General features: G+C 34.8%; 1 protein-coding gene and 1 non-coding gene across 2 annotated transcripts in view; both read left to right on the top strand.

Annotated features, from left to right (window-relative positions):
* The window catches only part of GLIPR1L1 (GLIPR1 like 1), a 41,282-nt gene that overhangs the window by 24,974 nt on the left and 3,944 nt on the right, over positions 1 to 12,364 (top strand). Inside the window, exons 3-4 of the mRNA XM_036253217.1 lie at positions 4,427 to 4,527; positions 9,972 to 10,060. Of these exons, the coding sequence (XP_036109110.1) occupies positions 4,427 to 4,527; positions 9,972 to 10,060 (190 nt within the window). The remainder of the gene's footprint in view (positions 1 to 4,426; positions 4,528 to 9,971; positions 10,061 to 12,364) is intronic.
* LOC118624820 lies at positions 8,200 to 8,363 on the top strand. Its single transcript, XR_004958487.1, has one exon. It is a non-coding gene; the product is annotated as a U1 spliceosomal RNA (small nuclear RNA).

Genomic DNA, 12,364 nt, shown 5'->3' with positions numbered 1-12,364 from the left:
TTAAACTTTATACCACGGTAATCTCAATGCATTAATTCCAGTAAGAAATATGTCAGCCTTTTATTTATTCCTGTGTATATAATGTCTTAGTTCTCTGATAGGCTTTACATTTCTTTTGTTACAAAAAATCCTGAACAATGTCATAATGTACCAAAGTTTTCTTCACTTTTTTGTGCTGCAGTTTATTAATTTTTTTAGAACTGCAGGTCTATAATTTAAATCAAATTTTGATAAATGTTGGATATTTCTTCTTGAAATATTTCTTTCACTACCTCTCACTTCTCTCTTTTCAGAGTTCAGTCACCAGTGTAGAAGGCCACTTCCTTTCTTAATTTTTTCACTCTATGATTAATTTCAGATAGTCCTATTGCTTTAAGTTCATAATCTTTTCTTCTCTCATGTTTACACTATTAATAACATTTAGTTAATTTTTTCACCTTAGATATTAAAGTTTGCATCTCTAAAAGTTTGATTTTTTTGTCTTTTTTATGTCATCAGTAACTATATCAAGAATATTTTCTCTTTCATATAGTCTCTTCACCATATGAGATAGTTATGGTAATTATTTTAATGTTTTCTCTGTTAATACTGGCATCTATGTTAGTTCTGGGGTAGTTTCAATGGGTTGGTTTTTTTCTCTTCCTTATGGGTCAAATTTTTCTGCTTCTTATCACATTGAGTATGTTTTATTATATCCCCAACTTTTTATTTTTTTATTATTATTTTTTTTTATCCTCACCCGAGGACACTTTTTCATTCTTTGTTCAGATAGAGAAGGAGGGAGAGAGAGAGAGAGAAACATCGATGTGAAAGGGACACATCGAGTGGCTGCCACCCGCACGACCAACCAGGGCCGGGGACAAACTGCAACCGAGGTACATGCCCTTAGCGGGAACCGAACCCGGGTCTCTCCGGACCACAGGCCGACGCTCCAACCACTGAGCCAAACCGGCCAGGGCTATATCCCCAACTTTTTAAATGTTGCCTTGTTGGATGCTTCATTTATTTACATACCTATAATATTCTTGAATTCTCCTCTGGAATATAGTTAAGTTTCCTGGAATTAGATTGATGCTTTTGGTTCCTGTTTTTAAAATATGTTAGGTGGAGGCAAAATTCTTCTGCATGCTCTACCCAGTGAAATTATGAACCTTGCCAGTATAGCAAGTGGGAAAGGCCCTATATCTGGCCTAATGTAAGTCCCTGTATTCTTTTACGTAATTTTTAATAAGTAGTTCTATCTCAAGTCTAGGGTAGATTCTCAAATGCATACTCTGATTACTGCTCTGCTGAATTAATGATCAGGAACCCCTGCAGACCTCCACAGTAGTGTCACTGTTAGATTTTCACCACTGAGATACTATACTACCTAAACACCTGCTTCCTTGATCTCTGCAGACTCTCAGTTCTGTCTCTCAACTATGTGGATCCATCAAGCTTCTCCTGGTTTCCCTACCACCCCTCCCCCACCAGCCATGGCCTGGAAACTCTCTCAAAGCAACAAGCTGAGACAATTGTAAGGCTCACTGCTCCCCACACCCTGAACTCTCAGGCAGCATTATCCTTTGCTGTCATATGTCCAGCATCTTGAAGACCTTTATTTCCTATAATTTTTCCAATTCTTTTGGTTGTTTCAGGTGAGAGTTTTTGGTGATAAATGGAAGTCACAGTTTAGGCATGACACTGAGCTCCTAAGATGTCCCATTTAAGCGAGAGAAAGAGCTCTCTTCTCTTAAACTTATCTCTATAAGCTGAATTAACATATAGTGTCTGAAAGCATGTCATTTTTACCAGAAGTGCACTGAACAAGGCAATTAGCAGCTTTCATGCTCCTATTTTATTCTATTTAATCTTTGTGCAACAACAGGATGCTGTAAATTTAGAAATCTTTCTCAGAATAGATGTTATATACAAAGTTTATGATTTGGTTACTGCTAGGAAAATTGAGAGAATGAGATCAATTGACAGGTGTCCTGATAACAAGCAGAATACAATGTTCCTAAATTGGCATCAAGGCTGAGTCACAACTTTTATATAGTCCTTTGTCTCCTGTTTTACTGTAAGGGGAAAATAACCTGTTTTCAAATACCCCTTGTCCCTTAGCATTACTACAGCAGAACCGGGAGCTTACTCCTCATTCGTTTATTTACACATATGTTTAAATAATTAGGAAGAGGTGCATTCTTCTTATTGGTTCAACAACTGTTTTGCTTAGTGTTCTAAAGAAAATGCGGTAAAATTTTCTTACTGTTACCCTCTGAAGATATTCGTACTGAAGTTACAAGTAATGTTCAAATTAATGTTATATATAGTCCCTTTAATGAAAGCAAAACATTTTAAACCTATACATAATCAATATTTATCTTTACCATTCCAAAAGCCAAAAATGTCTGTTTAGATATTAAGAAAATAAAATTTAACGGTGTAGTCAGTTATTCATGAACCAAATTTTCAAAAATAAAAAAATAAAATTTAACGGTGTAGTCAGTTATTCATGAACCAAATTTTCAAAAATAAATTACTTGAAAGTATATATACATGTAGTCATATCATGTATTAACTTTCTAAAACATTCAAAAGGAATGAGGTATTTTAAGGATCTAGGTTAATCTCATTTGATTAATAAACTAGGTCAGAATTGATATCACTCTCCAAAGCCACACATGGTTAGAACCAAAACTCAGCTCTTTTCTATTCACACTTTTGCTGCCTTTCAAAGAGCCATTAAACTATATTTTGCAAAACTGTTGATTACAGCTACACCCAGTCCATGAGAAATAGTTACCAATAAATCAATTTATAGAATGTGTCAATGCGTTTTGTTAATTGAATTGTAAAATATATAGATTTAGAAAATTAATTTGTGTTATCAAAATCTATATAAGCCCTGGCCGGTTTGGTTCAGCGGTTAGAGCGTCCGCCTGCGGTCCGGAGAGGCCCGGGTTCGGTTCCCGCTAAGGGCATGTACCTCGGTTGCAGTTTGTCCCCGGCCCTGGTTGGTCGTGCGGGTGGCAGCCACTCGATGTGTCCCTTTCACATCGATGTTTCCCTCTCTCTCTCTTCCTCTCTCTCCCTCCCACTCTGTCTGTACACAAAAATGGAAAAATGTCCTCGGATGAGGATTAAAAAAATAATAATAAAAATCTATATAAATTTTTTTTGTTATTTTGTTTTCCAAATGGAGTAAATAAGTATTTCCCCCTTTGACCATTCAGGAAAAGGAGGAATATTCCATTCTATCATTGTCACAAAAGAATACTAATATTTTCACCTCTTTATCCTCCCCCGCATGCCACCCCACCTCTGCTCCAGGTTAGTTTACCAGCGAATTCTTCTCTTGAATAACCCGCTATTCTTTATAACAAAACAAAAATATTCACCATCCTTATGGCAGGCATTTTTATTTTTTATTTTTTTTGCAATAAACTCAATGTGTTCTTAGTCTCTGTCCCTATCTGTCTCTTGTGATTTGACAGAGGTGAGAATATGGTTAAGATGACAAAATTTAAAATGTGATCATAAGCTAAGTAAAATTTTTCGGAGAAAAAAAATAAAAGTTTATAATTGTTTTTATTTAATGTGATTTTAATATTGTTTGTATTGTATACCCATGGAGAAAATAAATATTTTTCATAAATCATCTAGAAAAAAATATTATGACTATATATTATATTCTTTTGATTTATGAGAATTAATCAGTGAGGTAAAAGTAGTTAGGTTGTTCTCATAAAAGTAGCCTTTTAAAAAATTGCTTTAGCCCTGTCCAGTTTGGCTCAGTGGTTAGAATGTTGACCTGCAGTCCAGAGAGACCCAGGTTCGGTTCCCGCTAAGGGCACGTACCTCGGTTGCAGTTTGTCCCCGGCCCTGACTGGGTCGTGCGGGTGGCAACCACTACACGTATCCCTTTCACGTCGATGTTTTTCTCTCTCTTTCCCTCCCACTCTATCTGAACAAAAAATGGAAAAATGTCCTCGGGTGAGGATAAAAATAATAATAATAATTATAAATTGCTTTAGCCTAGCCAGTGTGGCTCAGTGGTTGAGCATCAACCCATGCATTGACCAAGAGGTCGTCGGTTCAATTCCCAGTCACGGCACATGCCCAGGTTGTGGGCCAAATCCCCAGTGAGGGGCATACAGGAGGTGGCCAGACAATGTACTCTCTTATCAGTGTTTCTATCTCTCTCTCCCTCTCCCTTCCACTCTCTCTCAAAAAAAAAAAGAAATCAATAAAGAAAAAAAAAATTAAAGTTGTGGGCCTATTTAAAAAATTGTTTTAAACTAAATATTAAAAATTAAGGTAAATAACCAATAAGAATTTATGTATATTAATTTTTATAGTATAACTAAGATTATAGCTATTCCCATAGTGCATTGTGGCATAGAGTTGTTTTGCATATTTTATTTAAAAATTTCTTTCCTTATAGGTAATTTGGGCCAATTCATATAAAGTTGGTTGTGCAATTAATATTTGTCCTGACCTTGGGGGAACTGAAACTGCAATATTTATATGTGACTATGGACCTCCGTAAGTTATTTTGCTATTAAAAATATTTCATATTGAAATAAATGTTAAGAATTGTTTCAAAAACTAGGGTATTAGACAAAAAGACAGGTATATATTTAATAAATAAAGTCTCCCTCTATAATGCTAGTCAAAAGAAACATACGAAAATAGAAAGTAGTGAGAGAATATTGCCTTGTGTAAAGAATTATATCTACCATGAGATATTTAAAGTTCAGATTGAAAATGATGGACATTGTTTAAGTAAAACAACAGATAATAAAAAATGTATTGCCACCATAAATGCTGGAATACAAAATAGGCTGGCAGATGCTTTCCTAATATAAGATAACTAGAATGAACAGATGATTCAGAATGATAGTGAAAAGCACATCTTTCTAAGAAAAAAATACCATAATTTTTATTGCCTTTTTGATAACTGCACATCTAAATGGAAATATAACATAAGCCTAATGGGAGGCTCCAAATATAAAATTCTGGAACTCTAATCCCAATTATCTGTACAAGAAAAAAATATAAAATCCAACCATTAAACAAGCCAAAATATTGAAATATATAAGAGATGAAAACACAAGCATAGAATAAGTATACAGGATTGGTAAAAAGAAACTGAGACATGCCAAAATTGCTATAGAGAAGTACAAATCTGTATCTCTCTTTCTGTGTTTCTTCTATTCCCTCTTAGTTAGTAACAGAAATGAGTATGACAAATGCATAACTTAAACAGAAGAAAAACAAAGGACAGATGAAACAAACAGAATAAGATAACCTCAAACTTAAGTATGTCAATGATTGCATCAAATGGAAATTCTACAAATACCCAAATGAAAAGGTAGAGATTGTGAGCTTGGATAAAAAAAAGTCAAGAAGCAATTATGCCATGGCCGGTTTGGCTCAGCTGTTAGACCATCGGCCCAAGGACCAAAGAGTTGAGGGTTCAATTCCAGCCAAGGGCACGCACATACCTCAGTTGCAGTTTGCCCCCAGCCCTGGTTGGGGTCGTGCAGGAGGCAACCAATCGATGTGTCTCTCTCACATTGATGTTTCTCTCTCTCTCTCTCTCTCTCTCTCTCTCTCTCTCTCTCTCTCTCTCTCCTTCCCTCCTACACTCTCTGAAGATAAATGGGAAAATATCCTCCAGTGAGGAATTTAAAAAGACAAAGAACCAATTAATTATATGCTGCCTACAAGAAGCATATATAAAAACACAAATACATTAAAAGTACAAGGATGGAAAAAGCTTTACTAACATTAGGTAAAATAAAACTGCAGTGTCTATATTAATATCAGATGTGAATTTCAGAGCAACAAAATGTTGCCAGGGATAAAGGCCATTAAAAATAGTAATGGGGTTAATCAAGAGGCAACTTGGATGAATTGAACAAATTACTCAAAAATCACAAATTACAAAGAAAATATAAAATGAAAAGACAACTACAGAGCAGTATCTCTTATGAACACAGATACAAAAGTACTAAACAAAATTTAACAATTGAATCCAATAATATAATAAAAGCATAATACACCTTGTCCAAATGTAGTTTATTCCAGGAATGTAGGCCTGATTTAACATTCTAAAACAATCCATGTAATTAGCCATATCAATCAGCCTAAAAATAAAGATCATATGACCATATATTTAGACTGAGTAAAAGACAAACATTCATTCCTAATAAAAGTCCTCTGCCCAGTATAAACAGAAGGAAACATCTTAAACCTAATAAAGGGCATTTTGAAAAACCTGCCTGTAATGTTATACCTAAGAGTAAAAAGTTTTTCTGTAAAATACTAGATAGAACTTTTTCTGTGAAGTAATAGTAAAAATGATAGGCTTTGCAAAACACATGCATTCTATCATATATTCATCTTTATGTTTTTGTATTGTTTTAAATAACCCCTTAAAATATAAAACATCAAGTCTTACTATAGGCCATACTTTGCTGACTGCTGGTTTATAGATCTAAACAGAAAATGTAATGGAGTCAATGAAAACTCTTCTGGAACTAATAAGTAAGTTTAGAAAATTTTCAGGATACCAGATCAGGATATAAAACTCAATTACATGCCCATACACCAGCAATGAGCAATCATAAGTAGAAATAAAATGACAATATCATTTACAATAGCTTAAAAAATATAAATTATCTAGGAATAAATCTGGCGGAAGAACGTGTACACTGAAAATTACATAATATTCATGAGATGAATTAAATACAAATAAATAGATTATATCTTGTTAATATGATAAAAGACTCAATATTGTTAAAATGTAATTTTTCACTAAATTGCTCCAAACATTCAATACAATTCTAATAAATATCCCAACAGAGCTTTATTGAAAAATGGACAAACCTGGATCCTAAAATTCATATGGAAATGCAAAGGACTTAGAATAGCCAAAGCAACTAAGAAGAACAAATTTGAAGGACTGACACTATTGTTTTCAAGAATTAAATTATAGCTAGAATAAATACAACATTGTAATATTAACTAAAGTTAGACAAATAAGTCAATGGAACAGAATAAGGAGTCCAAAAATAATTCTACACATGGTTGACCACATGTGTTCAACTGATTTTTCATAGAATCAGAGAGGCAATGAAGTGGAAAAGAGATTCTTCAACAAATGCTGCTAGAACAATATGTCCTCTATATATATAAAAACCAAAAATAAACTTGAATCTACACAAAATAAAACCTACAAAAATAACTTAAAACGAATCTTAGGCCTAAATGTAAAACCTAAACTATAAAACCTGTAGAAGTAAACATGAATGAAAACTTTGTGATCTTAACATAGCCAAAATATTTTAGTTACCACACCAAAACCATGATCCATAAAAGAACAAATTAACAAGTTGGACTGCATTAAAATTAAATTTACAACTATGCAAACACACTGGTAAGAGAATGAAAAGATAAGCTACAGACTGGAAGAAAGTCTTCACAAAACATATCAGATAAAAGACTTACATGAAGAATATAGGGAGAACTGTCACAATTCAGTATCAGGAATACTTAAAACAATAAAAAATAAATTAAAAGTTAATGAAGAAAATTTGCAGATGGAAAATAAGCAATGATAAAAACTCATCATTAATCATTAGGGAAATACAACTTAAAATCACAATGAATACTCTATATAATAATTTGAATGGCTAAAGACTGCCCATTCCAAATCCAGAGGAAGATGTGAAGGAACTAGAATTCTCAACCACAGCTGATGAGAATAAAAAGTGTCACAACTATTTTGTAAAAACAGTGTGACAGTTTCTTAAAAAGTTAAATATGCACTGACCATCATATGATCTATTTATTTCACTTTTAGATATGTATTCAAGGAACTGCATGTGCAAAAAAGACATATATGAATGTTCAAAATGTACATAGTAACTTTATATGTAATAGTCAAAAACTAAAACAACCCAAATGTCCATAAACTAATGAATGGATAAATGAATTGTGGCTTATTTTTTAATGGAATACTGCTGGTGTTATTAATGTTTTTCTTTGTGTGCTCTAAGTAACATTTTTAAAAGTCTTTCACAAACACAGAGATGAGGAAAAAACAGGCATAGTATCTGCCAAATGGTTGACCAAATGGTACCATTTTTTTTGGTACATCAAGCAGAACTAGACAAAGACTATGGTATTATACTTTTAAAGTGGGTCATAATACTTACCTGGCAGGGGAGATACCATGATCACAAAGGTGGTTTTCCCAGGGCGAGGCTTATCCATCGCACTTCGGATGTGCTGACCCCTGCGAATTCCCCAAATGTGGGAAACTTGGCTGCATAATTTGTAGTAATGGGGGACTGCATTCACACTCTCCCCTAATAAAATTAATTAATTAATTAATTGAGCCATAAAGCATATGCTTCCACTTGCAATTTAAATTTTGCTTATTCCATTTACAAAATAAAGAGATAATCTTAGTATTCTACAACAAACAAAAAATCTGTGGCTGTCACATACATAATTACACTGGGTTCATAGCTAATTTTATGTTTTATAAAATATTCAAGAATATAATGCCTTGGATGGGTAGCTCAGTTGGTTAGAGTGTCGTCCTGACACGCCAAGGTTGTGGGTTTGATACAAGGTCAGGGCACATACAAGAATCAACCAGTGAATAAATAAATAAGTGGAACAACAAATTGATCTTTCTCTCTCTCTCTTTCTCTCAAAAAAGTCAATAAAAACAATTTAAGAATATAACTGTGACAAAACCAACAAAAGAAACAACCATCAAAATGGAAAGGGAACCCACTGTGTGGGGGAGCATAATTGCCAATGATACATCTGCTAAGGGGTTAAGGAAGATAAAGAACCCAATGTAAAAATGAGTAGAGGACCTAAATAGACATCTCTCCAAAAAGGACATACAAATGGCCAAGAGACATATGAAGAAATACTTAACAGCACTAATCAACAGAGAGATGCAAATTAAAACAACTATGAGGTATCACCTCACACCTGCTAGAATGGCTGCCATCAACAAATCATGAAACAAGTGCTGGCGAGGTTATGGAGAAAAGGGGGCTCTAGTACACTGCTGGTGGGAATACAGACTGTTGCAGCCACTATGGAAAACACTATGGTGCTTCCTCAAAAAGTTAAAAATTGAACTACCGTTTGACCCAGTAATCCCACTTCTAGGAATATATTCTAAGAAACCTGAAACACCAATCACAAAGAATATATGTACCCCTATGTTCATAGCAGCACTATTTACAATCGCTAAGATCTGGAAACAGCCCAAGTGTCCATCAATGGAAGAGTGGATAAAAAAGCTGTGGTACATATATACAATGGAATACTATGCAGCTGTAAGAAAGATCTCGTATCCTTTGAGACAACATGGAGGGACCTCAAGAGTATTATGCTAAGCAAAATAAGCCAATCAGTGAAAGACAAATGCCACATGATCTCACTTATTTGTGGAATATAATGAACAAAGTGGGCTGATGAATGAAATAGACCCAGAGACATAGAAAGGAGTATGGTTCAAATTGACAAATCTCAGAGGAGGGGGGCAGGGGGGATGGATGAGATGAACCAAAGAATTTATATGCATGTATGCATAACCAATGGACATAGACAACAATGCTGGGGGGGGGGGTAGCTAGGGGAGGATGGGGAGGAGGGTGTCTAGAGGGGTAAAAGGAGAAACATCTGTACCAAAAATAAATTAATAAAAATGGGGGAAAAATTAATAAATAATAATTTTTTAAAAGAATATAACTGTGATTTATTAAGAATGCACTGTAGAGAACAGTTTTAAAGTTTCTTTTTACAAAAGAAATGAGCATAAAATTGGTACAAAAGCTTTTTTTCCTTTCAACATTCATGATTTAATGAGCAACCAAAAAAATATAAATGAATGCACAAAATTAGAGGAATAAGTAGCCTTTTGGCTACTCAATGTTTCTCTTTTTTTACAGAGGAAATTATGAACGGACTCCCCCTTACACTAAAGGAGTACCCTGTTCTAAGTGTGGAAAAGAAGACAGTTGTGAAAATAAGCTCTGCCGTAAGTAAAAAGTGTGTGTGTGTGTGGGGGGGGGGGGGTGATTGTAACATTCTATTTGGAGAGCAAAATTTCCATAAATGCATCATATTTTCAAATTTAGCTCCCCTCAAGTTTACAGAGAATTTATTAACAAGATTTGATTGTTGCTATATGGTGATATAAATCACTTGTCATAAATTATATTTAAACTCAGGTGATCCTGCCCTTCTTTACTGATTATTTTCCCTTTCAGGCTAAAGGACAGATTGGAGTGAGGTATAAGTATGATCCAGTGTGCTGCTATACAGTATATATTTGCTGCTATACAAAGAACTACTAGTTGAAATGTTTATTTGCATTTGCCTCCATTCTCCTCCTTTTATTAGTTATTATTAAAATAGTAACTCACGCCCGGCCAGTATGGTTCAGTGAATTAAGCATCGTCCCATGGACTGAGAGGTCCCAGGTCAATTCCTGGTCAGGGCACATGCCCAGGTTTGGGGCTTGATCTTCCAGAGAGGGTGTGCAGGAGGCAGCCGATAGATGCTTCTCTCTCACATTGATGTTTCTATTTCTCTCTCTCTAAAAAACTAATGAAAACATGTTTTTAAAAAATATTGACTCACTCAGAAGTAATATATTAATTAATGTCCATATTCATTGTGATTTTAAACTAATGTTTCTCTTCCATCATCAGCCTATTGGTTCTCAGAGCAAAGATACTTTTTAAGGTTAAGTGTTTAAATTCTTTGATTGAAGATAAAGTGAAATGGGTGAAGGAGATAGATGATTTAGAAACTGTAAAAAGAGAAAAAGTTATAATGCCACAAAATGAGACAGACACAAAAAGAAAGCACATTTATAAAATTACCTTATTTACTTAAAGTCCAAAATTAGGCAAAACTAATCTACACTTGAAGTCAGGATAGCGGTTACCTTTGGAGAAGAAAGAGGAGTTAGTAATTACAAGAGGATACCAAAAGGTTATCTAAGTATATTCACTTTGTAATCATTAAACAAACATTCCATAAGAAATGTATGTTTGTATATTCATGTTATACTTCAATTAAAGAATGAACTAGAGTATGGTCCCTCTAATTTCAGATTTCATTCAAAGCAACATAAAAAATAAACTAACTGCATTATGTCCCAGTTGGAAACTAATGTGTTTAACCAAAGACAGAAAAAGATAACAATGAAATATTCTTTTTTATTCTTTTTCACTTCTCCTTCCTGCCCAGTATCCAAGCCACTGACACATCTCTCCTGAACTAGTACAGTCCACCACTTCTCTTCATACCCTACTCTGAACTGTTTTACACTAAGAAAATCATATCAAATACCTTCTTTTCTTAAAATTCCTCAATTGTTTCTTACTGCAATGGAAGAAAAATCTGACCCTATACCATGTGGCTGCCAAGCCCAAGCTTTTGCCTCTCTCTTACCATGATTTTTTTGCCCTCCCTAGGTTCCAGCTCTTTCTAAAAGCTCCATCATCCAAATCACCTGTGGGTCTGTTTCTACACTAAAGATTGTTTGTTTTTCTCTTAATTTCAGTAACTTGCTGTTTCTTGGTGTGGTATGTTGACTTTAAAGATGGCCACCAGCCCAGCTGGTATGGCTCAGTGATTGAGCATTGACCCATGCACCAGGAGGTCATCAGTTCAATTCCCAATCAGGGCATATGCCTGGGTTGTGGGCCCAATCCCCAGTTAGGGGCATGCAAGAGGCAGCCAATTGATGTTCTCTCTCATCAATGTCTCTCTCTCTCTTCCTCTCCCTTCCTCTCTCTCTAAAATCAATGAAGAAAAGTTAAAGATGGCCACCAACAATTCCTCCCCCTCTTTACATGCATGTCTCTACTCCCATCGAGGAGTGAAGTTTATTTCTCCTCACCTTGAATAAGGGACTTGATATTCTGCTGGTTCTGGGCCTGGCCTTTAAGAAACCTGGCAGCTTTGGCTTTTCCTCTTTTGGAAGCTCCCAGCATACCAAGAAATCCATGCTTTCCTTCTGGATAGGTCACATGGAGAAAGGCCCTGGAAGAGGAAAGGTCATCCTTCTCTTTCAACCTCTACTGAACTGCAGTGAAATGCAGCCATGTCATTGAATGCTGATGACACTACATATAGCAGAGAAATTGCCTAGTAGAGCCAGCCAACCAATAACTGTGAGAAATAATAACGAATTGTCATTGTTTTAAACCATTAAGTTTGGAAGTCTGTTTCACAATAGTACGTTGCAGAAACACTTGGTATTACTAATAAGGTTTTATTAAACATCTAACATCTGTAAAACAAAACTGTAGAACATTCTACCTTTACC

Source organism: Molossus molossus, unplaced genomic scaffold, assembly GCF_014108415.1.
Source record: "Molossus molossus isolate mMolMol1 unplaced genomic scaffold, mMolMol1.p scaffold_m16_p_10, whole genome shotgun sequence".
NCBI lineage: Eukaryota > Metazoa > Chordata > Mammalia > Chiroptera > Molossidae > Molossus > Molossus molossus.
Note: the sequence above shows the minus strand (reverse complement) of the source record. Positions and strands in the feature narration are given on the sequence as shown.